Consider the following 26,708-nt stretch of genomic DNA (forward strand, 5'->3'; position numbering starts at 1 on the left):
AAAGTAGGTTAGTGGTTGCCAGGGGCTGGGGAGGGACTGCTAATGAGCATGGGGTTCCTTTTGGGAGTGATGAAAATGTGCTGGAATGAGATAGCAGTGAGGTTTGCACAGCTTTGTGAATATACTAGCAACTGCTGAATTTCTGTTTAAGTTTTTATTTAAAGAAGCATTACAAAAATCCCCACAGATACATGTAAAATATTTATTTTATTTTATTTTTATTTTTCCTTTTTTTGTCTTTTTGCCATTTCTAGGGCCGCTCCTGCAGTACATGGAGGTTCACAGGCTAGGGGTCGATTCGGAGCTGTAGTCACTGGCCTACGCCAGAGCCACAGCAACGCAGGATCCGAGCTGTGTCTGCGACCTACACCACAGCTCACGGCAATGCTGGATCCTTAACCCACTGAGCAAGGCCAGGGATCGAACCCGCAACCTCATGGTTCCTAGTCGGATTCGGTAACCACTGCACCACGATGGGAACTCCAAAATATTTAGAGACAAAACAAGGAGAACCTGTATGGCATGAAAAAAAGAAAAGTTGGATTTTAAAAACATAGAAATCTTATTCTTTTTTGTCTTTTTGCCATTTCTTGGGCCGCTCCTGCAGTACATGGAGGTTCCCAGGCTAGGGGCCTAATCAGAGCTGTAGCCACCAGCCTACACCAGAGCCACAGCAACTCGGGATCTGAGCTGCGACCTACACCACAGCTCACGGCAACGTCAGATCCTTAACCCACTGAACAAGGCCAGGGATCGAACCCGCAACCTCATGGTTCCTAGTCAGATTCGTTAACCACTGCGCCATGACGGGAACTCCGAAAACCTAGAAATCTTAAAAATGAAAAAAATAAAAAGTGACACAGTGGCTTCTACCTCATCACTGGCAGGAATGAGAAAGGTGATAGTGGAAGTGAAAGTGATCACTGTCAACAACACTGACCCTCAGAATCAAAGCTATGGGGCCTGTGCTGATCTTTGACAAAAAAGGTGATAAAATGCCATTGCCTGGAAAGACATCCGAGTGGAAGGGACATGGGTCAGATCCAGAAAGGTCATTCCATTTTTGGAGGGGTTTTCTGGGCTGTGCGTGAGGCATGTGGAAGTTCCCAAGCCGGGGACTGAACCTGTGCCACAGTGGTGACAGTGCTAGGTCCTTAACCCACTGAGCTGCCAGGGAACTCCAAAAAGCTCATTCTGGAAACCAAAACTCGCCAAGCGCACGCAGGTCAGTGACTCAGGTGATCTCACACCATGGCATTTGGGAAACACGCTTCTCAGATCAGCACTTGGGCTTTTATTACTCCAAGGCACTAAGCACAGAATTCTCTATGCTCGAAGGTCACCCTGGGCAACAGCTACTCTGCTCAGGGTCTGTGCTACTCGTGTTCCTGAGGTGGCAGTGCCACCTGTCTGTTACAAATAAGCAACCTGAAGCTTGGGGAGGTTATCAGCGCGGCAACTCCTGGATGAATGCCCTGTGCCCGCCCCAGGGCCAGGCTCTCAGGGGCGGAAATGTATACAAGCAGGAAGCATGGGTGACCCAGGCCTGGAAGCAGCAGGTACCCATGGCTTACTTCTCTAGCAAGGGGGTGATCAGGGCTGTGAGCTTCAAAGGGTGGCCAACCTGAACCTAAACTCAACTGCCCACAGAAAAGTCAATGTGGCTTCCTGGTTTTCTATACAACCCACCTACTCAGCACTTGAGGTGGAATCAGACTGTAGTCGGGGCCCCAAAGAGCTCAAGTACCAGAAGGTTCTTTGGGCTTGTCCAGGCTGCCCGGCTTTGGTCCTCAGGACGGCTGCTTCCCAATCCACATTGCTGAGTGTCTAGCAACTCAGGCCACCGCATTCTCCACACCTGGCTGTCTCCAAGTCCCAGAGATCCCACCTCTAAAACATCTGGAATGCTCCTCCCCATACTCTGCCCCTCGTCTGCTTTGACAGCTCTCCCCCTGGTTGTCTTGACAGCCTCCTTGACACCACCCTTGCCTCTGGGTCCCTTCCTTCAAATAAAGAAGCAAAGAATCAATGCTTTTGGTCTTGTTTCTTTTTTGGCTGCCCCACAGCACATGGAGTTCCTGGGCCAAGGATCAGATAGGATCCACAGTTGCGACCCAAGCCACAGCTGCATCAACACCAGATCCTTAACCCACTGTGCCAGGTCAGGGATTAAACCTACGTCCCAGTGTTCCAAAGATGCCGCCTATCCCACTGTGCCACAGTGGGAACTCTGCAAAGAATCAGTGTTAAGTGTCTCATTTAAAATTCTCTTTGGCTGGGGTCTTCCCTGATGGCCTAGCCCTTGTCACCCTGGTAGGTTCCTGTGTCTGTGTGTCCTCCTCTCCCTCACAGCAGTGATATCTTCAAGCTGCGTCATCGTTGGGTTTCTTGACCTCACAGACCCTCAGAGCCTGTGCTTAGAGGGATAACCAGAACCATCTAGAACTTCGGTGGCTGGCGCGCACTTGGATTCTGACCCCTAAGAACCCAAACTATGCTTCTTACTGAAAAAATAAACAAAAAACCCTCCAAATTCCTAAAAGCAAAACTCCTATCTCAAACTCAGACTAAGGAAATAAAGATCTCTGAGACGAGGTACAACCAGTATGGAAAACAGTATAGTGAGTTCCCATTGTGCCTCAGTGGTAACAAACTCGACTAGTAACCATGAGTGGGGTTCAATCCCTGGCTTCACTCAGTGGGTTAAGTATCTGGCCTTGCCATGAGCTGTGGTGTAGGTCGTAGACACAGCTCAGATCCCAAGTCGCTGTGGCTGTGGCATGGGCCAGCAGCTGCAGATCTGATTCGATCCCTGGCCTGGGAACTTCCACATGCCATGGGTATGGTCCTAAAAAGTAAAATTGAAAAAAAAAGAAAGAAAGAAAGAAAGAAAACAACATGGGGGTACCTCAGAAAACTAAATATAGAACAACCATCACATGGTCCAGCAATCCCACTCCTGGGCATATATTCAGACAAAATTTTCACTAAAAAAGATACATGCATCTCTATGTTCATTGCAGCACTGTTCACAATAGCCAAGACATGGAAACAACCTAAATGTCCATCAACAGATGAATGGATTAAAACAATGTGGTACACATACACAATGGAATACTTACTCAGCCATGAATAAGAACAAAATAATGCCATTTGCTACAACATGGATGGACCTAGAGATTCTCATCCTAAGTGAAGTCAGAAAGAGAAAGACAAATACCACGATATCACTAATAGCTGGGGGAGGGAGTGGGATGGACTGGACTTTGGGGTTAGTAGATGCAAACTATTGTATTCAGAAGGGATATAGCACTTGTGATGGAACATGATGGAGGATAACATGAAACAAAGAATGTCTATGTATGCATAACTGGGTCACTTTGCTGTACAGAACATTGTAAATCAACTATAATTTTAAAAATAAAAAATATCTCTGAGATTAAGCAGACCTGGACCCTGTCCTTACTAGACATGTGCACTTGGGCAAGTCACCTCCCTTGCTCTTAGACAGTCTCAACTCACCATGGTCAACTAAGCCCTGTGCGTCTTATTTCTTTCAATCCCATGAGCTGCCAGCTGGCCTGCTCTTGGTTCCTAAGTGTATCAGGCTCCTGTCTACCTCAGGGCCTTTGCACTTGCTGTTCTTGCTGCCTGAAACATTCTGCTTCCCTTTGCCTGGTGACTCACCCTTCCTGCCTCAGCTGCAACACTACTGACTGGGAAAGCCTGCCCTGGCTGCCCCAAAATGAAGTCAGGTCTTCCTGTTACACACTTTGCTGGCACTCCAAACCTCTAAAGACTGTAATTATTTGTGTAACTTCTTATAATTAAGACTTAAAAAGCAGAAATTCCTTTGTGGAGTAGCAGGTTAAGGATCTGGCGTTGTCACAGCTGTGGCACAGGTCACAACTGCGGCATGGGTTTAATCCCTAGCCTGGGAACTTCCACATGATGCAGGTGTGGTGAGAGAGAGAGGGAGAGAGAGAGAGACAGACACTGACTTAAGAAGCACTTTATGCTAGGCTCTGTTTCAGAGATTCTAAAAGTGGGTGACTTCATTTCATTTTCATAGTACCCTCATAAAGTGCTATAATTACTCCCATTTCAGACTTTAGGGGAGGCTAAAGTTCAGAAAGATTAACTAATTTGTCCAAGGTTGCACAGCTCTTCAGTGTCAGAGTGTCCCTCATATGCCTGTCCTCACAAGTTGACTCTGAGTTCTATGAGGGCAGATGCCATATCTGGTTGTTGCTGTATCCCCAAGGTTAAGTGCCTATACCAGATACATTATGGGAGATTACAAAGTATTGATGATCTAAAAGAAACAACACCCTGATAGCAACAAGCACTCCTAGTGCCCAGATCCTGGTTTCTAATACCTTTCACTAATGTATCTCTCCACCAGGCTTGGAGAGATGGCTGATCCTAGGACTGGGGCAGGACATATACATCTCATAGTGCCAGAAAGTAAGGATGTTCTTCAAAGAAAACAAACCCCAAAAACATAAACAACAAGGTCCTGCTGTAGAGCACAGAGAACTATATTCAACACGCTGTGATAAACCATTATAGAAAAGAATACGAAAAAGAATATAGTTAAAACTGAGTCACTTTGCTGTACAGCAGAAATCAACACAACATTGTAAATCAACTACACTTCAATAACATGAATTAAAAAACCCAAACCAGAATCAAACACATCGACGGGATTGTGTCAAAGGCCAAAGGAGCCAACTGAAAGGGCTGGAGTAATTTGAGCAACAAAATAAACAAAGTAGTACTGGATTATAATCCACAGTATAAGTAAATATCCAGGAGGCCATACGATATAATTAGATGATTGGATTAAACTAATAAATGGGAGGGAGAAGAGAGAAGTCTTTCATGTACAAGAATTCCAAATAAATTTATGTAGCTATCCCTCCTCGAGAGGAACATACTCTCCCTGCTCCCTGTGGGCTGCACACAGTGACTTCCTTTCCAAGCAAAGGAGGGAGAAAGTAACTTGATAGTGGAGAAACCTGGCAAATACTAACTCAGCCAGGAGATGAAGGCCAATATCAACAGGCAGAAAAGAGTTGATAGTACGTCCTTGATACAATGTGAGGAGACTGGCCCTTCATCTCTTTGGTCTGCCTCCCTTAAACCCATCACCCCAGTATTATCACGAGAAAAATACCAGACAAATTCCAATAGGGGGACATCCTACCAATACCTCACCAGCTCTCCTCAAAATCATCAGGATCATTGAAAACAAGGAAAGTCTGAGAGTTCCTGTTGCGGTGCAGTGGAAACGAATCTGACTACTATCCAGGAGGATGCAGGTTTGATCCCTGGCCTCGCTCAGTGGGTCAGGAATCCAGTGTTGCCTTGAGCTGTGGTGTAGGTCGAAGACGCAGCTGGGATCAGGCATTGCGGTGGCTGTGGCGTAGGCTGGCAGCTATAGCTCCCATTTGACCCCTAGCCTAGGAATCTCCATATGCCACAGGCTCGGGCCTGAAAAGCAAAAAATAAATAAAAACAAGGAAAGGCTGAGAACCTGCCAAAGTCAAGAGGAGTCTAAAGAGACAAGATAACTAAGAAAACTGATCTTACTAGTTCTCAGCCAAGGGGAAAGAAAATTAACTACGTGCAGTGATGGATGTTAATCATTCACCAAACTTACTGTGGTGATCACTTGGCAATATACACATGTATCAAATCTTTAGGTTGTACACCTAAAACTAATACAGTGCTACGGGTCAATTATATCTCTCTTTAGAGAGAGAGGGGACGAATAAATGTAATGTGGTATCTTGGATGAAATACTGGAAGAAAAGAAAGACATTAGGAAAAAGGAAAACCAGAACTGGAACTGTGGAGTTCCCATTGTGGCTCAGTGGGTCAAGAACCAGACTAGTATCCATGAGGATCCAGGTTCCATACCCAGCCTCACTCAGCGGGTTAAGAACCTGGCGTTGCTATGAACTGCGGTGTAGGTCAAAGACATGGTTGGGAGCCGGTGTTGCTGTGGCTGTGGCATAGGCTGGCAGCTGCAGCTCGGATTCGGCCCCTAGCCTGGGAACTTCATATGCCGAGGGTGTGGCCCCCAAAAGAAACAAAACAAAGCAAACAAACAAACAAAAAATAAAACAGAAACCCTAGTGAACAATAATGTATCGATATGGGCTTATTATGTATACCAAATATATCACACTGATGAAAGATGTTACAAATAGGGAAGCTGGGTGTGGGGAAGATGGTAACTCTGTATTTTCTGTGCAAGATTTCTGTAAATCTAAAACTCTTCTAAAAAATAGCAGATTAATGATAGCAATAGTGAAGCATAGATAAACGAATGAAAAGACTTCATTATTCATCATGGTGACAATGATTATAGCTCCCTTCTCACAGAGCTATTGTGAGGACTCCACAGAGCTCACATAGAGCGTTTTGCACACAGTATAAGCTCTATTCAGGGTATTGCAATTGTCACCATTCTATTAAATCTATGCCATCCACTATGGGAGCCACAGGCTTTAGGTGACCAATTTTTTTTTCTTATTTTTTTTTTTTTTTACCAAATTTAAATTAAATAAAAATTGAAGTTCCCATTGTGGCTCAGGAGTAAAGAACCTGACGTTGTCTCTGTGAGGATATCAGTTCAATCCCTGGCCTTGAGAGCTGCGGCACAGGTTGCAGATGTGGCGCGGATTGGGCATTGCTGTGGCTGTGGCGTAGGCTGGCAGCTGTAGTTCTGATTCAACCCTTAGCTTGGGAACTTCCATATGCCACAGATGGGGACATAAAAAAAAAGTAAAAATTAAGTACATTAAAAACCTGGGAATTCTCGCTCCAGCACAGTGGGAACAAATCTGACTAGTATCCATGAGGATGTGGGTTTCATCCCTGACCTCGCTCAGTGGGTCGGAAATCTGGCATTGCCGTGAGCTGTGGTGTGGGTCGAAGACACAGCTTGAATCCCAAGTTGCTGTGGCTGTGGTGCAGGCTGGCAGCTGTAGCTCCAATTTGGCCCCTAGCCTGGGAACTTCCATATGCCATGGGTGCGGTCCTAAAAAGCAAACAACAACAACAACACCCCTCAGTTCTTCAGTACCATGTGCCACCAGCCACATGTCAACTGCCCAAAAGCCACATGGAGCTGGTGATTATTAAATGAGACACTGCTGATTAAAAGGCATGCCCATGATGGGAGAAAGTTCTGTTGGATAAACATGACACTATACTACACTATGATTATTTTTTCAGTGTTCTTGACTCTTTCTGGTCCTTCTGCAGATCCTATTGTCTCAATCTTCCTAACAGTCCTCTTTCAAACTGAAATCCCCACATTCCTCACCTATGCCCTCTGTCCAATTTACTTTTCCTCTTACCACTTTTCACCACTGTGTGTGGAATCCACTTGATTTCTTTTCTGCCTCCTCATCTAGCACTGCACGGTCTCATACAGTAGTCACTGGCAACTGCGCTGTTGAGCCCTTGAAACGTAGCCAGTCCAACTTCAGAAGCGCTGTGAGTGTAAAAAAACACCAGATTTCAAAAGCACGTAAAGAAGGAAAAAAAAAAAAAAACATAAAAAGATCTCAGAACTTTTTATATTGGTTACATGTTGAAACAGCTTTTTGGACATAAATTGGGTTCAATAAAACACATCATTAAAATTAACATCTCCTGTTTCTTTTTATTTTTCCCCCTCTAGCATGGCTATAAGAAACGTTAAATTACTCATGTGGCTAACATTTGTGGTACGCTTATACCGCTCTTGGACAGAGCCAGCCTAGAATGTCAACCAAATAGAGGCAGGTATTTTGGCTAGTTCACTGTGCACACATTGACTGGCACGTAGTAGGCACTCAATTAAATTTTAATGAATGGGTGTTAGGCTGAGCATCGGGGTAAACTGCTAGCTCTGATAAGCAACACTGATGGAACGCTGACGGCATCCCATGCCCCGCCTACTCATTACACCAGATAAGGAAACTGAGGCCCGCCGAGGTGACGTCAGCCCCTGCCCAAGGGTACGTAGTGCGGAAACGCTGGGGCCAGGATTCGAACCCGAGTCCTGCCTTTACAGTCCTGGTGCACTGACCGCTCCTACCTTGTAGGGTGGTAACGGTGGCCGCGGCGGCGGTGGGACACATAGGCTCGAGACACACAAAATGCCCCCGATAAAGGGCGCGGCTCTTCGGTCACCGCCTTCCGTCGGCCGCCGTGGGCCAAGCCCCAACTGGCCCCCTCCGCGGCCATCGCCGGCCACCCGCGTCTCTGCCTGCCGCCGAGCCCTTCTCAGGCGGCGCCAGCCGGAAGTCCCGCCTCCGCCGCGCGCCCCGGGGCGCCGCGACAGCAACGCCGGCCAACGAGAAGCGCGCAGTGGCGGACGCTGGCCAATGGGTGCGCGCGTCGGGGGGGCGTGTCCGGGCCGCGGGCCGGAGCGGGTCGTGCGCGCTGAGGAGGAGCCGCCGCCGCCGTCGCCGTCGCCGCCGCTGCCGCCACCGCTACCGAGGCCGAGCGGAGCCGTTAGCGCCGCGCCGCCGCCGCCCGCCCGACCCGGAGCAGCCCCGGGCCATCCCGCCCGCGTCCAGGTGAGGCGGGGGCCTTCGGCGGCGCTCGACGGGGTAGGCCGCGGCAGGCCTGAGCTCGCCTGGCCGGGCCGCGGGCGCTCGCGGGCCTGCACCGGCCGAGGCCCAGGCCGCGCGGGGCTGGGAGGGGACGCGCACGGGCCTCGGCGAGCTGGCGAGGGCCGGCCGCTGTGGGCGCCGGCGACAGGCCCCGGGCCGGATTCCTTGGCCGCCGCGAGGGCCGAAAGAGGGGGACGCGGCGTGGGCACGCGCCTGGCGGCCGGGCTCCACGGCCGGGCCGGGGTAGTCTTGCAAGCCGGCTATCCGGGGGCGGGAGAGCGAAGCCAGAGACGAGGGAGTCGGGTGAGCGCCTTCAGCGCGCAGAGGTCACGGCCCACGGGCACGCTCCCCGGGGAAATCCTATACATTCTTTTGTGGTCGTTGTCAGAGGACCGCGGCCGATCTGAGGTCCTTTTAGAAGTGTGCAAACCCTTCACTATGTATGAGGGTCGAAGAAAAATATATATTTATGGACGCCATCTCTAACAAAGCTGTTTTTGAGGCGTGGGACGTTTGGGTTTGTAAAATTGTGTGTGTGTGTAAAACATAAACTGCACGCAGTTGAACAATGGAGGATGGATGTTCTTCCTTTTCCGGCGTCCTCCGCTGCTAGGCTTATTAAAATGGGTTCTAATACCTACTGTTTGTAGGGCATGTGGGGAAGAACTTCTGCAGGCCCTGCCCCTGGAGGAACAGAGCCCCCTCCCCTTTACTGAAAGTATTCCTGTGGAATCCTGAGAACCAATGTCCAGAAGTGGGACGATGGGGAGGAGGATTCAAGGGTTTTCAACCTTGGCGCTACTGACATTTGGGATCTGATCATTTTTGGTTTGTGGGGGAGGGCTGTTCTGTGTATGGTAGGATGCTGAGTAGCATCCCTGGCCTCTACCCACGAGACGCCAGCAGCATCCATGTCCCCTAGTTGTGAAGATCAAAAATATCTTCAGATGTTGCTGAAAGTATCTCACACACACACACACACACACACACACGCGCGCGCGCGCGCTTACACATGTGAGAACCACCACTGGACTAAATGATATTACCCTAAAAGTTCCCTTAGCCCCATCTCTGATGCCTTGGAACGGAAGGCTCCCAAAACGTTGAACAGATTCAGCTGTGGGAGCCTTCGTTTTCTTATCTATGAAACAGGACGGATGAGAATATTGCTGTACAGATATTAAGGATGTGGGAAACCCCAGCATTGTGTGTGACCTGTGCCTGGTAGGCATTGAATATATAACATTATAAACAGTTGACAGTGTTTAGTGAGCATTTACTAGGTGTTTTACACTCACAGACTTTTGTTTGTCTTTAGCCTTGAGGTAGGTGCCGTTGTAATTTCTATTTGGGGACAAAGAAACAGGCTTGCATGGGTCACTTAATGTGACCAGTCTCACACAGTGAAGTGTGATGATGGCAGGAGTTGAGCTCAGGCCCTCTGATTCGGAGTCTTTACTCTTAGGCACTGGATTTTACTGCCGTTATAATCGCAGGGTCCAGGGGACCTCAGTTGACATTGCATTGAATTATCATTGAGCATCTTCTGTGTACAGGATTCTGTGCTGGGATCTGTTACAAAATTCAAGGTCCATCAAGAAGCAAAGCTATATGAACATCTCAAAATGTGGAAAAAATGTTTATGTTGAAGCACTGATTTGGAGGCAGAATTTCAGTTTGGATGTGTTGAGTCTGAGGTCATGGGACAGCAAAGTGCAAAACAAGAGGAGAATTATAAAAATGCCATCTTCTTGATGCTTGCTTTTGCCTCTTTCACTCCTGTTCCCACCTCTATCATCTTTCCACACTCCAGCAAGAGTTGTCTTTTTTTTTTTTTTTTTTTTTTAATGCAGGTCTGATTATGTTACTCCCAATTAAGAGTCTTCGGGTGGGGAAAAATAATTTTTTAACCTATTTATGTGGCTTAAAAGCTACCTCAAGTTTGAGATCCCAGGTCTTTTGCACTCTAATCCTCCCTTCTGTTTTGATTTTACCTGCACATCAGCCCTAAGCGCCAACCCTTCTCTACCTGTTGCCCCCACTGCTTGGAATGCCATTGTCCTCCACCTCGAGATCTCTTTCTCATGCTGTGTGGCTCAGGTCAGAGCTCACTCACCATTTGAAGCCTCCTCCGACTGCCACACTTCCTCTGGCCACACTGCAAATATTTCTTCCCTCGTTTGTGTCCCCATCTCATTCAATGGAATCAAATGCTGGTGAGAGAAGTGCAGTTGCCTCCTTTCGCCCCAAGGTGGCAGTAGTGATGCAGCGAGGCTGATCGGAGAACTCTCGGTCGGGGAAGACCAGAGGAAACCAGACCACGGAAGGGAGGTTAGTTTTGCTTCCCTCCTTTAACCAACTTTCTCTGCCCTGATGCTATGTCCTAGGCACCATGCTAGGCTCTGGGGGGGGGGGGGCGCATTGGTGATTTCGAGGTGTTGCATAGATTGTTTTAGCTCACTCTGTTGAGTGTGATAATGGCTCTGTGCTGACTGATTTTTCCCCACCCGAAACAGAGAAGGAAACTGTTCCCCCATAAGGGAGATCACAGAATCTTCCCGGAGGAGGTGAAGCTTGAGGGGTGGGGAGGAGTCAGCCAGGCCAAGACTGTGGGGAAGGACTTGGCAGGATGCAGGAACGGTACAGGCAAAGGCATGGAGGCAGGAACATCTTGGTTTGTGCAGGGAATTGTGTGGTATTTCAGAGGTAAGACGGTGAAGTGAGTGGTGGCAAGAGGACTCACACAGCTGGTGTGCTGAGGGCATGGGCGTGTCCTGTAGGCCAGGCCAGGGCTAGCAGTTTCAGTTCACAAAGTGGAGGAGGCAGATCTGCACACAGAGGAAGGGCTGTAGGGGGCTATTGCTGAAGGCCAGCAAACCATTTAGGAGGTGGTGACTTTCCTGTAAATCTGAAAAATGACAAACATGACCCAGGGCTATAGTGGTGGTAAAGACAATTAAGGACCCAGGACCCAGTGGGTGTTTAGCTTTGGAAAGTGAGCAAGATAAAACAGCAGTGGTTGATTCTGAGTCCCTGTTTGAGTGCCTGGAAGGTAGATAACGGTTACTAAGAGAAACAGAGAAGGCAGGAGGAGTGGTTTGGAATGTGGACACAGACATCATTGGAGTAGGAGGCATGTACATGGATAGACAGGAAGTGGGAAGGTGGCAGAAGGTAGCGTCCATACATGTTGATGGGGCTTGATCATACGCTTGCTGGCCACTGTCACTTGACCCAGAGCCTCGTGTGCATTGGCCACGTCAGTGAGCACGCTTTTATAGACTGAACATATGAAACCTCACTGCTTGTTCATTGTGGCAGGGAACAGGGAGAAAGAGAAGAAATCACCTCCTCAAGGAATTTACAACCTAAATCGGGGAGAAAAGACTTAGATAGATTTGAGAGATCAAGTAATAAAAGGATGAAGCCTCGGGTAGCAACAGCATTGAGTGCGTTGAAAGAAATGATTGTTGCTTGGGTTTTGTCTTTGATGAAAGAGCTGGTGTCCAAACTGGTGATTGTGATCAGAGAGGCGTGGGCAGCAGTTTCCAGGTGCAGCCAGTAGCCTGAGTAAGTAAGGAGTCGGGCACAAAGAGGTCCAGATGCCTGAGGGGACTGGCTTGGGCAGGCAGAGGCTCAAGAAGTCAATTCAGAATATTATGCCAGGGGCAGGTGGTAGACCGTTTCTGGGCAGAGTCAAGAGGTGAGCTTGGAAGATTGCTTTTCTGAGTGAGAGGTAAGGATGGACAGACCAATCAAGAGGTTTTTGCAGTACTGAAGTGGCCCGGTAATGGCCTGAACTTGAAGGTTGGAACTGGGACTGCTTCTTTATCTTGTATGCCTCCTGCCTTGCTCCTGCCTGGCTCGTGGTTGCACTCTGTGTGTGCTAGAGGAAGGAAGGTTAGAAAGGAGCTCAGAAGTGACTGGATCCAGCTGTCACTTCAAAGAGACGTTTATGGAGTTCCCATTGTGGCTTATCTGTAACGAATCTGACTAGTATCCGTGAGGATTCGAGTTCGATCCCTGGCCTCGCTCTGTGGGTTAAGGATCTGGCGTTGCTGTGAGCTGAGGTGTAGGTTGCAGATGTGGCTCAGATCCCGTGTGGCTGTGGCTGTGGCATGGGCTGGCAGTTACAGCTCTGATTGGACCCCTCGCCCAGGAACTTCCATATGCTGCAAGTGCAGCCCTTAAAAAAAAGAAAAAGAAAAGGCAGAGACATTCATGCCAGAGGAAAGATTCACAGGAGAGGGAACAAAAGAACAGCCCAATGGCAAGACCGATGTCACCAGGAACAGGGAGACAAACAGAACAGGAGCAATATGGAGGGAAAAGACTAAACCGGGTTTGGAGAGCTCAGTTTGAAATAATCGTTTGGCCAGGAGACCAGCCAGGAGTCACTATAGGCAAGAGGTGACAGGAACCTGAACAAGGATGATGGCAGAGAGATGAGGGCAGAGTAAGACATCTCAGATGTAAAACTGGTAGAACTTGGTGCTCACTTGGCTTTGGAGGATGGAGAGAGGTGGCCTGGGTACAGGTGTGTGTGTGCCACCAACTGAGGTAACTTGGGAAGAGGAGCAGGTCTGAAGAGGGTGGCGAGGATGGGAGGAGAGGAGATGGGGATGCTTTCAGCAGGAGGTCAGGGAGAAAGGCGCTCACTTTGATTTTGTTAATAAAGAGTACGGGGACAAGGAGTAACCGTTGTAGGTTAGTGATAACAAACCCAGCTAGGATTTCCCATTGTGGCGCAGTGGTTAACGAATCCGACTAGGAACCATGAGGTTGCAGGTTCGATCCCTGGCCTTGCTCAGTGGGTTAAGGATCCGGCGTTGCCATGAGCTGTGGTGTAGGTTGCAGATGTGGTGCGGATCACATGTTGCTGTGGCTCTGGCATAGGCCGGCGGCTACAGCTCCTATTCAACCCCTAGCCTGGGAACCTCCGTATGCCATGGGAGCAGCCCAAGAAATAGCAAAAAGACCAAAAACAAAAAAAACAAAAAAAAACAAAAAAAAAAACAACCCAGCTAGTATCCGTGAGGATGTAGGTTTGATCCCTGGCCTCGCTCAGTGGGTTAAGGATCTAGCATTGCTGTGAGCTCTGGTGTAGGTTGCAGACAAGGCTCTGACAGACCTAAGCTCTAGCACTAACCCCGCTGCTAATTAGCCAAACCACTGTTGGTATGTTATTTCCCGTCCCGGAGCTTCAGGCTCCTCATCTGCAAGCTAGGGGGTGACCACCTACTTTGCAGCTGGCAGCTACAGCTCCAATTCTACCCGTAGCCTGGGAACTTCCATATGCTTTGGGTGTGGCTCAAAAAAAAAAAAAAAGGTATGTCTGTCAAAGCCTGTGGGTTTTTCCTTCCAGGACATGGAGGGACCTTGACCAGCCAGAAAGAAGCCAGAACTCTTAGCAGGGCTGTGGTCTGATCAAGTCCCAACTGGGGCCCATGGGGACTTTGATGCATCCAGACACCGGGCTGCACCTGCCCCTCACCTGCTGTGCCTCTCACCTGGGCTGCTCAGCCTGGCAGACATGGAATTACTATGACCTAGCTGAGCTGCCCCAGCTGGGCAGCTTTCCCCTCGCTGGGCTGTGGGAAGGGAGAGTAAGGAAACAGGGACCATGTCCACCTGAGTGAGCCCTCACCTTGCATAGCCATTATAATTGGGTCAGATGGTACCTTCAGCTTTTTTCTGGTACCAGAGTATTCCCTGGGTGACCCTACTTTCCTAAGACTTTCACCTTGGAGAACTGGGGACTTTACATCTGGAAATGACCTTAGAAATAATTTAGTCCAAGCCCTGTTATATGATGTGTGAAGTGTCAGGGTTGAGCCTGAGGATATATTTGACTGTTCTAGTTTTGTTCTGGCCCAAGTTGTTTAGAAAGCCTCCACTGTGACTATAAAATGAGACAGATTCTCAGGGGTGCCTGATGGAAACCAGTCTTGTTGCTTTGCATATATACCACCTACGTATGTTTTGTGTCATTTATACACACACACATACACACCCTTATATACATAGTAGGTATACTGCCGACATGGACATCACTGAAGCCACACAGACTACAAGGATTGTTTAAAATTGTGCAGTGGGAGAGTTCCTGTCATGGCTTAGCAGTAAGAAGAACCTGACTGGTATCCATGAGGAAATGTGTTTGATCCCTGACCTTTCTCAGTGGGTTAAGGATCCAGCATTGCCGTGAGCTGTGGTGGAGGTCGCAGATACGGCTCGGATCCTGCATTGCTGTGGCTGTGATACAGGCTGGCGGCTGCAGTTCCAATTTGACCCCTCACCTGGGGACTTCCATATGCCACAGGTGTGGCCCTAAAAAGACACACACACACAAAAAATAGTATGATGGGGCTAAAAGCCTTCTGAGGTCATCCAAAAGGACTTCTCTGTGATATTTCCGTTACTAGAAACATTTACAAATCTACGGGAACTGCTTTGCTAAACTAAGTTTCCCTTGATTCTGTGCATTGGGGTGGGACTGGATGATCCTAAAAAATTAAGATACTAAATGTGTTAATAGACTGTAGGTACAATTTCTTTTTATTTTATTTTATTTTTTGTCTTTTTGCCATTTCTTGGGCTGCTTCCCGCGGCACATGGAGGTTCCCAGGCTAGGGGTCTAATCGGAGCTGTAGCCACCGGCCTACACCACAGCCACAGCAACGCAGGATCTGAGCCGCATCTGCAACCTACACCACAGCTCATGGCAACGCCGGATCTTTAACCCACTGAGCGAGGCCAGGGATCGAACCCACAACCTCATGGTTCCTAGTCGGATTCATTAACCACTGAGCCATGACGGGAATTCCCCAAGCACCCTTCTTTAAAAGAGTGCACCAAGGAGTTCCCGTCATGGCTCACTGGTTAGCGAACCCAACTAGCATCCATGAGGATGCGGGTTCAATCCCTGGCCTCACTCAGTGGGTTAAGGACACTGCGTTGCTGTGAGCTGTGGTGTAGGCTGGCAGCTAGAGCTCCAATTGGACCCCTAGCTTGGGAACCTCCATATGCCATGGGTGCAGCCCTAAAAAGACAAAAAGACACACACACACAAAAAAAAGACTGCACCAAATACACGTGATTCTCAGAAGAATTTGAGACCCTTTGTCTGGGTCTGTCCCTTTCTCCTTTGTGTGCCTGTGTGACACACCTTTACTTTGCCAAGTACCCTGTATTTGCTTGGGGACCCTTGGCGACAATGATGTAGTCTTGGCAGATGATTACCAGTTAGAGTGATTCTTGCTTCAATAGATGTTCACAGCAGTGGTGTGTGGGCATTGAGAACTGGAGTGACCCAGGATCCTGTGAGTCTCTTTAAAGAAAAGTGAGGAGGTGATGGAGGGAGTGGGCCGTCCCTGCCAAGGCAGCAGCTGAAACAAAGGCCCAGAAATATGAAGGTCTGTGGCACACTGGGGAAACTCGAGTGAGGGGAGAAAGGGGATGAGTAGGGCTATCATGAAGGACCTGGCCTTTCTTCCTTGGAAGGCTGCTCTGTAGTGACAACTTGAGGCCTGGCCCTGTTACTTATTAACAGTGTAATGACTGCCCTTGAGCCTCAGTGGGTGGTGACCCCACTGACCTGGAGAGCTGGAGGGGAGGAGCTGGCTTGTTGGGGCTGGGCATAGTGACCTGGACGAGTCCACGGGGCTGCTGCATGGAGAGATGAGCTGAGAGACAGCCAGAGATGGCCACGACCTGAGAGTCATTGATTGTCAGGCAGATACCAAGGCCCGGCTGTGGTTGGTGCTTGTGGGGACAGAGCTGGTTTGACCCTGGATGAGATATGCAGATTTGGAAAAGTCAGAGGAAGGGATCTGGATGGCAAGGTGGCCCCTACATGCCTAGAAACTCTGCTCTTGGGGTTTGGGTTCTTCGTTGTTGCCAGTTGACCGAGAACAGGCTGCTCAGCCTTGAATGGATGTGTTAGGTGGAGTCAGCATGTGGAGGAACAGGGCTGTCGTGCAGAAGTTCCATTTTTTAAATCTTAAAAAAATTTTTTTTTTCTTTTTATGGCCACATCTGCAGCATATGGAAGTTCCTGGGCCAGGGGTCAAATCGCACCTGCAGCTGCCAGCCTACACCACAGCCACAGCAATGCTGAATCCTTAACCCTGGTTTGAGGCCAAGTATCAAACCCGCATCCTCACGGACACTATGTCAGGTTCTTTTTTTTTTTTTTTTTTGTCTTTTGTCTTTTGTTTTTTTAGGGCCACACCTGCAGCGTATGGAGGTTCCCAAGCTAGAGGTCAAATCAGAGCTGTAGCTGCTGGCCTACACCAGAGCCACAGCAATGCCAGATCTGAGCGGCGTCTTCGACCTAAACCATAGCTTATGGCAATGCAGGATCCTTAACCCCCTGAGCAAGGTCAGGGACTGAACCCGCAACCTCATGGTTCCTGGTCGGATTCGTTTCCACTGCACCGCGACGGGAACCCTTATGTCAGGTTCTTAACCCATTAATCTACAGTGAGAACTCCTACTATTTATTTATTTATTTATTGCTCTTTAGGGCTGCAGGTGTGGTATATGGAAGTTCCCAGGCTAGTGATCCAATCCGAACTGCAGCTGCCAGCCTACACCATAGCCACAGCAGCTCAGGATCTGAGCCATATCTGTGACCTACACCACAGCTCAGAGCAGCACTGGATCCTTGACCAACTGAGCAAGGCCAGGGATTGAATCCGTGTCCTCATGGATACCAGTCAGGTTCATTTCCACTGCACCACAACAGGAACTCCCTGAAATTTATTTTTTTCATTTATTTGTTTATTTATTTGGTCTTTTTTTTGCTATTTCTTTGGGCCGCTCCCGTGGCATATGGAGGTTCCCAGGCTAGGGGTCTAATCGGAGCTGTAGCCACTAGCCTACACCAGAGCCACAGCAACGCGGGATCCGAGCCACGTCTGCAACCTACACCACAGTTCACGGCAACGCCGGATCATTAACCCACTGAGCAAGGGCAGGGTCCGAACCCACAACCTCATGGTTCCTAGTCGGATTCATTAACCACTGCACCACGACGGGAACTCCTGAAATTTATTTTTTAATTCAGTTTTGACAAATGAATAAAATCATGTGACCACCACCATGATCAAGCTGTTGGAAAATCTTACCACCTGAGAAACAGAAATATTTGCTCATGTTCCCACTGTGTTATAGTCAACCCCTTCCTTGCTCCCTGCACCTGGTAACCACTGATCTATCCCTGTGGTTTTTGCCTTTTTTTCTTTTTTCTTTTTTCTTTTTTTTTTTTACTTTTTAGGGCCACAACTTTGGCATGTGGAAGTTCCCAGGCTAGGGGTCAGATCAGAGCTGCAGCTGCCGGCCACAGCCACAGCAGCACCAGATCTGAGCTGCATCTGTGACCTACACCACAGCTGGTGGAAATGCCGGATCCTTAACCCACTGAGCGGGGCCAGGGATCAAACCCGTGTCCTCATGGATTCTAGTCAGATTCTTAACCTGCTGAGCCACAACAGGAACTCCAGTTTTGCCTTTTCTAGAATGGAATCACGCAGTATATATTCTTAGAGTCAGCAATGTGTTTGAGACTGACGCAGATTGTGAATAGTAGTACTTTTTTATTGCTGAGTAATACTCTGTTGTACCATGTACAATATGGTTCATCCACTGAAGGCTTGAGGGACATTAGGATTGTTCTAGTTTTTGGCAATCATGAATAAAGCTGCTATAAGCAATAATGCATAGGTTTTTATATATGAATAAAAGTCTTTATTTCTTGTGTGTGAGGACTAGGAATAGGGTTGCTGGGTCTTATGGTAAGTGTGTATTTAATTATAAGAAACTGCCAATCTTAAATGGCTGTAACATTTTTACATTTCTACCACCATGAAAGTTCTAGTTTCTCCATATCCTCACCAGAATTTGATATTGTCTGTTTTGTTGTCATTGTTTGCTTGCTTTTGTTTTATTTTGCTTTAGACCTCCTAAATGGGTAGTGGTACTTTGTTGTGATTTTAATTTGCATTTCTCTAATACCTGTTAGAGGTAAACATCTTTTCATGTCTTTATTTGCCACTCACATATCTTTTCTGTGTCAGTTCACATCTTTTGTCATTTTTAAAATTGGGTTGTTGGAGTTCCCCTCGTGGCGCAGTGGTTAACAAATCCGACTAGGAACCATGAGGTTGCAGGTTTGGTCCCTGCCCTTGCTCAGTGGGTTAAAGATCCGGCGTTGCCGTGAGCTGTGGTGTAGGTTGCAGACGTGGCTCAGATCCCGAGTTGCTGTGGCTCTGGCGTAGGCCAGTGGCTACAGCTCCGATTAGACCCCTAGCCTGGGAACCTCCAAATGCCGCGGGAGCGGACCAAAGAAATAGCAAAAAGACAAAAAAAATAAAATAAAATAAAATTGAGTTGTTGATTTCCTTATTGTTAAGTTTCAAGAGTTTTAAAAAAATATTCTGGATACAAGTCCTTTTTTCAGATGTATGATTTGCAAATATTTTCTTCCAGTCTTGGATTGTAATTTTCCTAGCAGTATCTTTTGCAAGAACAAGTTTTAAATTTCAGTGATATCCAGTGTATCAGTTTCTTTTAAATGGATTTGGCTTCTGGTATGGTATCTAAGAAATCTTTGCCTCACCCAGTGTCACAAAGATTTTCTCCAAGAAATTTTTCTATTTTTACATTTTAGAACAGAGGTCGGCACACTTTTCCTGTAGAAAGCCAGATGGTAAATATTTTCAGCTTTGTGAACCATATGGTCTCTGTCACAGCTACTCGACTCTGTCACTGGAGTGCAAAAGCAGCCGTAGACAAAACATACGCAAGTGAGACTAACTGTGTGCCAGTAAAACTTTATTTATAAAAACAAGTAGTGGGCTGAACACACTTGGTCCTCAGGCCATGATTTGCCAACCACTGTTTTAGAAAGCTAACTTTTTACCTAACATTGAAGACACCCCACACTGGATAATGAGAATGGGTAATTACTGCCCAGTTTATCATTCATGAAAGCAGGGTGAGGGGAATAAATGCCTAACTTGGAACAAAAGTGAAGGGAGAAAGGGATAAAGGAAAAAAAAGGAAGAAAAATGTCTGAATCACATTTTGAGCAAACTTCAGTGTGCATTTAGATTTTTCAGAGTTAACCCTTGTACTTTGGTTCAGGCTTCAGCAAATAATTTTGTTTGTTTGTTTTTGAGCTAATGATCTATCTTAAAGTCTCATGGCCATAGGCTGTTTAACTGATTTGTGGAGTTTTTCATGATTAAACCCATAAGGGCCAAGCTTTCTACTAAAAATTGTATTTATTTAACCATCCCCATTAAATAATTGTATTTATTTAACCATCCCTATTATGTCCAGCATTTTACAAAAGTAAAATCCAGCAATGGGCTTGTGTGTTCCTCCAATATATCACCCTTCATATGTGTGATTATTTCTGTAGAACAGTTTCCTACAGCTCCAAGTCAGAGGGTAGCCATTCATATCAAAATTTTTGGTAAGTGGGAGTTCCCCTTGTGGCACAGTAGAAACGAATCTGATTAGGATCCATGAGGATGCAGGTTTGATCCCTGGCCTTGCTCAATGGGTCGGGTGGGGATCTGGCATTGCAGACGCTCAGATCCCGAGTTGCTGTGGCTGTGGTGTATGCTGGCAGCTACAGTTCCGATTCGACCCTTAGCCTGGGAACTTCCACTTGCCGTGGGTACAGCCCTAAAAAACAACAACAACAAAAATTTTTTTTGTAAGGCACTGCCCTGTTACCCCTCCTAAAGGTTGTACCATGTCATAGTCAATCAGTTGTGTGTAAGGTTGTCCCCCCCCCCCATCCTTACTTACATTGGGTTTTATCTATCCTGAGTTGTATTCCATCCAATCTGACAAAAAGTAGTTTCTCTTTTTATTTTGCATTTTCCTCATTGTTCATGAACTTAAGCTTCTTTTCATGGCTTATTAGCTATTTAAGTTGCCAGCATCTATTAGTTGCAGCTTATATCCTTTGTCTACTTTTCTGTTAGTGATGTGTTGATTTTTCTTATTAATTTGTAGGTGCCCTAAATCAGTTTTTTCCCACCTCAGCAGTATTGACACTTTGGCCTAAATAATTCTTGGTTGCTGGGGCTGTCCTGTGCCTTGTGGAATGTTTAACAGTGTCCGTGGCCTCTACCCACTAGGTGCCAGGGGCACACCAGCACCTGCAGTTTTGAGAGCCAGCAGTGTCTCCAGGCACTACCCAGTGTCCCGTGGGGACAGCCTTACCCTGGGGGAGAACTGTGGGTCTAAATAAGGTGATTGGTAGTGTTTTCTCCCAGGCTGCTGCCTGTGTGTGTGTGTGTCTGAGAGAGAGAAAGAGAAAGAGATGCTTTTACCGAAGTTTTTAACCTAGAAAGTCTAATGTGGCCTATCTTTTATGTTACGGTTCTTGATGCTGAACTGTTTTGTAAAGAGCAAGGAGCCTGAAACACTTTTAGGTAAATAAAAGAAATGCTGGGGGATTGGACTAATTTTTCATGTGGTTTACTGTCCGAAGCAAGTGAAAGAGTGGAAAGTGAGAAGGGGAAAGGCAGAGAAGAACTGAAGTTCTCCACCAGGAAACAGGGAACCAGACTTGATTCCTCGATTCCTCTCTCCTTGTCTTGGGGCAGGCAGGAAATCCTAAGCAGGAAGTGTGTTCAGGTTTTTATATAACCACTGGCAAGACTGTTATTAAAGGAGGCTAAATGCTCCTGACACTGGGCGCTGGATTTTGAAGCATAAAATCAGAGCTGGGCAGTAGGAATCTGGAGAGAGGGGTGGGCTGCCCCCTGAGACCTCTCAACTGTGGGCAGCAGGGTTTTTCTCTCGTGATAACATTTCAGCCCCATGGGGTGCCTGCTTCTTTAGAGGCAGTGACACAGGACATCTTAGAGTAGACAGCTACACCGCAGTGCCTGTGAGCAAAACCTAGAGCTAGTGGTGCTTTTAGAAGATCGATCATGGCATTGCCATGAGCTGTGGTGTAGATTGCAGATGCGGCTCAGATTCTGAGTTGCTATGGCAGTGGCATAGGCTCCACGTCTTTGTGGCTTCCTAGCTCCTTTCTTATTTTTTGTTTGTTTGTGTTTTGGGTTTGTTTTTTATTTATTTATTTTTTTTAATTTTTATTTTTTTTGTCTTTTGAGGGCTGCACCCACAGCATATGAAAGTTCCCAGACTAAGGGTCAAATCAGAGCTACAGCTACTCGCCTGCGTACAGCCACAGCAATATGGGATCTGAGCCAAATCTGCAACCTGCACCACAGCTCATGGCAATGCCAGATCCTTAACCCACTGAGCGAGGCCAGGGGTCGAACCTATGACCTCATGGGTACTAGTCAGGTTTGTTACCACTGAGCCACAACAGGAACTCCCCCAGCTTCTTTCTTTTGGCACAGAATAACACTCCATTGTGTGCACATACCAGATGACTGGTGTGTGTTTCTCCATTTGCCTACTGAAGGGCATCTTGGCTGCTTTCAGTTCGGGGCCAGTTAGGAATAAAGCTGCTATAAACATCCACATGCAGGTTTTTGTGTGGACATCAGTTGAACTTGCAGTGTTGAAAAGAATGATGCCTAAGTGCAGACGCAGTATGAGTGTTGCCTTAATAGCCTGCAAATTGGAATTCCAGCACCTGGGACTGACTTCGGCTTTTTTTCCCTCCTGCAGATCTTAAGAAAATACAATGTCTAATGGTTATGAAGACCACATGGCCGAAGACTGCAGGGATGATATCGGGAGAACAAATTTGATTGTCAACTACCTCCCTCAGAACATGACCCAGGAGGAGTTACGAAGTCTGTTCAGCAGTATTGGTGAAATTGAATCTGCAAAACTTATTCGGGATAAAGTCGCAGGTAAAGAACCAGAGAGGTTTTTGTAGAGAGGGTACGTGCGGCCATCGCGCTAGGCACTGTCCTCTTTGCCTATAACTCTGCAGTATTCGTCAGCACAGAGGATCCGAAGCCTTGAAATGAGGGCTGACAAGTTTCCCTTTTATCTTATCTCTCTTTTTGCCAGTGGGCTGGGGTAAGATGGGCCATAGGGTGCCAAAAGAGGAAAAGTCCATTGTAAGACAGAGGTGGTGGGAGGGGAAGGAAAGTGAGGGGACATGAGACACCAGAAGCACTCTGAGAGCTGAAAGGGACCAGAGAGTAAAGCCGGCCTGGTCCCATGTGTAGAAGAGACTCTGGCCAGCACCCTGCTTGGGGAAGGCCTACCCTGTCTCCCCTCTACACGGTCAGGCCCACAGCAGAACAGAGTCTCCTCTAGGCTGACCTTTGTTAGGTTTGGGCCACTCTGACTGACTGCCGTCACACTATCCTCTCGAACGTCTGAAACACGCTGGGCTTGAGCTTTCGGGGGCTGGAGCAGCGCAGCAGATCATGGCAGGCTGTGGGGTTGGCAGGCCAGCTCAGAGGCCTTCTCTCCCACACTGTCTCAGTGTGACCAGAAGCCTCTGAGCCTCAGTGTTTCCATCTGTGAGGTGGGGATGGTGGCTTCTGCATCCTGCTACTGCCTGCCTCCTAAGGCTTGCAGAAGGCCTGGTACCTGGTAAATCTCTCCCCCTAGAGAGGCCTCTGTTCTGAGGGCATGGTTTATGCACAGAGACCAGTGCTGTGAAGCACTTTGTCGTTTCTTTTCTCCCCAGGAGGGAATATTCTAGAGAGCCCTTCTCTCTCTCCCCCTCCTCCCCTTCTCCATCTTTCTCCTCCCTTCCTTCTCCCTGCCCAGTCCTCTTGGGAGGGCTCTGGCTGCCACCTGGGCTTATAGGATAGCGATTCCCTACACCAAAAAATACTTGCTAAGTAAAAAGCCATATTTACTATGTAAATACAATAATACCTTATTATATTTTCAATATACATTAGAATAATATTACTGAACCCCATATACCCATCGTTCTCTTCCATTGACTCTCAGCATTTGCCAATAACACGAAGGTCCCTGTCCTGGGATGACTCCTGCAGAGGCTGGCTGGCTACTGGGCAGGGAGTTAGTTCATCAGAGGGGAGTTTTGAACTTGAAAGTTCTTTAAGGACCCTTCCATTTCTGAGAGTCTGCGATTTGATAAATGTCTTCAAAACAGGAACTGTAGGTAATACACACAAAATTGAACAGTGTTGGAATGTTCTAGAAAGCACTCTCTCTCCAGTTCCAGGAGACCACCTTGATTAATAAGAGAGTCCTTGTTCAGAGGGGTTTTGAAATTCTCCTGCGCTGCTCCTAAGTCTGGCTTTTCTCCTTTTATGTTCTGGTAGAAGGGAGTGTTCAGCAGCACTGATATTCCTGAGCGAGGGCAACAGGCTCTGTGAGCCAGCCTTCTCGCTACCTGACTTCTTTGTCTCTTGGTTTGTTGTGGTTTTCAAAGGAATGTGAGCTATGTTAATAGGAGCACCTAGATTTGGTGAGATCAGTCCGGAGAGAACTGGTTTTGAGAACCCACGAAGGCAGCAAAAGTGTAATTTGGAAATGATTTCAGTTCAGAAATAAACTTTTCCTGCTCTTTTTGGGTAAGGTGAGTGTGGTGCACCAGGAGTTGTGGAGTAGGCGGGCCTGGATTGGCATATCAGTTCCACACCTTGCTAGTGGTTCTTTAAATTCAGTGAACTTAACTTTATGGAAAACCTGTTGCATTCACTTTTCTCATCCTCCCACTGGTGTGTGAAAACTCCTTCGAGGCTGGTCCCCAGCTGTGACCTCACGTGTCACTCCCTTTTGTCCTTTATTACACTGCCCTGGTGACACTCTGGATGTGGTTATGGTCTTCTGATTGCTTTTTCCCCCAGCGTGGCTCAAGGGCCCGTCCCAGAGAGGGTCTCCCATCCCCGAGGACAGGCGCACCCCCCTGCCAAACCCCGAGCCCAGCCTACAACAATTTCAGCGTGTTTTCTCCACTCAGGCCCCCTTTCTTCTCAGGTGACGACTGCTTCCTGCTTCCCAGCCACCTTCTCCTCTGTCCTGTCCTTCTCAGCATCGCAGGAACCTCAAGTTGTGCAAATACCCACTTTTCTGGGTCTTTCCAGAGTCATCCGCCAGCCTTCAAACATGCTCTAATCTCTGTCCTTAAAAGAGTTCTTGGAGTTCCCAGGTGTCCCAGCAGGTTAAGGATCCAGTGTTGTCAGTGCTGTGGTGTGGTTTGATTCCTGGCTCAGGAAATTTCTCCCTGCCATGGGTGTGACCAACAAATTAAAAATGAGAAAGTCCTGGAGTTCCTTTTATGGCTCAGCAGTAACTGTTATTATCTATTATTCATGAGTACTCAGGTTCAATCCCTGGCCTCACTAGGTGGATTAAGGATCTTGCATTGCTGTGAGCTGTGGTGTAGGTCACAGATGAGGCTCAGATCTGGTGTTGCTGTGGCTCTGGTGTAGGCCAGCAGCTGCAGCTCTGATTTGACCCCCTAGCCTGGGAACCTCCATATGCCATGGGTACAGCCCTATAAAGACAGAATAAGTAAACAAATAGAGTCGTTGCTAGATTCCGGGACTCCCTCTAACTCGAGGCTGCTGCACTTGAGCACTGCCAACATTTGGAACTGGATAACTCTTGTGGGATGGCTGCCCTGTACGTTGCAGGGTGTTGAGCAGCATCCCTAGCCTCCACCAGGTAGACGCCAGTGGCACCTTCTGAGGTGCGAAAACCACAAAAATGTCCCAGACATTGCCTTGTGTCCCCTGGGGGACAGAATTGTCCCCGAGTAAGAACCACTATAGCTGATGTCCTTCCTCTCCTGTTCACAGGGCCGTCTCCTCCTTTTGGAAACTTCCTCTTCCCTCAGCTTCCATAAACCCCCACCCCTACTTTCTCCTTCATCTGAGGCCTGTCTCTGCCTCTCCAGCAGCTCTTTCCCAGCCATTAACTTACGCACTCCTCGACTATTCCTAAGCCCCCTCTTCTTCCTAAACCAACACTGGGGTGAGCAGATGCACCCCCATGGCGTAGTTTTAAATTTTTTGGCCATGCCCACAGCATGTGGAAGTTCCAGGGCCAGGGAACAAACCTGTGCCACAGCAGTGACCCAAGCCATGGTAGTGGCATCTCTTGATCCTTAACCCGAAGCCACCAGGGGACTGTGGGCTTAGCTTTATATTCAGTTTGGCCCCTTCTCTTTCAAACAGAAAGTTGTTCTGAGCTCCAGGCTCTTGTGTTTCCCAAGCTGACCTTGACTTTCCCACAAGCCATCTGCTCGTTTCCCAGGGTCTCCATCTTAGCAGATGGCACCACTGTCTACTCAGTGACTCCAGTCAGAATCTAAGCCTGACCTTTGACATATGTCCCTGGCACTCATCCTTCTGGATGCTTCCACCCCTTTTCCTCCATCTCCTCTGCCACCATCTAAACCAGGTCACATCATCCTCTGCCTGCCCTATTACTTTAGGCTCTTAACGGGCCACCCATGCTCCCTTCAGACCATTCTCCTAACTCCTTTTCCTCCTGGCAAAGGAATCTCTTCAACACACCAAATGTCCGCTGTCACTCACCTGATTTAAAACCCTTCAGTTTCTGGGCCCCATTTGCTTTCAGATGTTTTCCTGGCCTGACCTAGTCAGCATTAGATGCTCCTCTTCTAATGAGGCTCAGATCTGATCCAGGGCCGTCTCCTCCTTTTAGAAACTTCCTCTTCCCTCAGCTTCCATAAACCCCTGACTCTTCTAGCAGTCAGACTGATCTGCAGTGTGGGTTTGCACACTGCAGTGAAATTGGAACTTTCTGGCCCAGTAGACCCTTATGGTTCTCAGAGGCAGGGACCCTATTGTATCCCAGATGTAGCCACATAATTGGTGTTCGTTGAATAAATGAATGAATGAATGGGGGTTGGGGGAGAATGCAGATTAGCATGGACATTCATTCACTCAGCAAATATTTATTGAGTGCTGACCAGGCCAGGCACTGGTGATAGGAGGAGTGGGGGACAAGGTGGTGGCTGGGATGCTGGGAATGTTTGATGCGCTGGCCTCACGATTCAGAGTATTTCTGGCCAGCCAGGCCCCTGCATTGGAGATACACGTTTGTTGTTGCCTGTTCCACCCACACTCACTACCTAGCCTTACTGTGCAGCCCTGCCCTGTTCTCTGTCCTGGTGTC

General features: G+C 47.8%; 2 protein-coding genes and 1 long non-coding RNA gene across 6 annotated transcripts in view; 1 reads left to right on the forward strand and 2 right to left on the reverse strand.

Moving 5' to 3' along the window:
- Nucleotides 1-8,287, reverse strand: part of CCL25 (C-C motif chemokine ligand 25) — a 31,903-nt gene extending 23,616 nt beyond the window's left edge. The window contains exons 1-2 of the mRNA NM_001435215.1: nt 8,099-8,287; nt 7,374-7,510 (exon numbers count right to left, since the gene is read on the reverse strand). The gene's annotated coding sequence lies outside the window, so the exon portion shown is untranslated. The remainder of the gene's footprint in view (nt 1-7,373; nt 7,511-8,098) is intronic.
- Nucleotides 140-8,282, reverse strand: LOC146405509 (uncharacterized). Its single transcript, XR_014837660.1, has 3 exons — nt 8,099-8,282; nt 7,374-7,510; nt 140-513 (listed from the first exon to the last, which is right to left on the reverse strand). It is a non-coding gene; the product is annotated as an uncharacterized LOC146405509 (long non-coding RNA).
- Nucleotides 8,288-8,438: 151 nt separating the features above from the next.
- ELAVL1 (ELAV like RNA binding protein 1) overlaps nt 8,439-26,708 on the forward strand; it is a 38,935-nt gene continuing 20,665 nt past the window's right edge. For 2 of the 4 annotated variants that reach the window (XR_014835765.1, XR_014835758.1), the window contains exons 1-2: nt 8,439-8,582; nt 22,290-22,477. Coding sequence is in view for 2 of the 4 variants with exons in the window: in NM_001195334.1 (NP_001182263.1) it covers nt 22,306-22,477 (172 nt within the window). In the remaining 2 variants the exon portion in view is untranslated. 4 annotated transcript variants of the gene reach the window in all.

Source organism: Sus scrofa, chromosome 2 (genome assembly GCF_054392235.1).
Source record: "Sus scrofa isolate SSC_HxYL_T2T_F1_AM1 chromosome 2, Sscrofa_HxYL_maternal_Yorkshire_Landrace_v2.0, whole genome shotgun sequence".
Classification (NCBI taxonomy): domain Eukaryota; kingdom Metazoa; phylum Chordata; class Mammalia; order Artiodactyla; family Suidae; genus Sus; species Sus scrofa.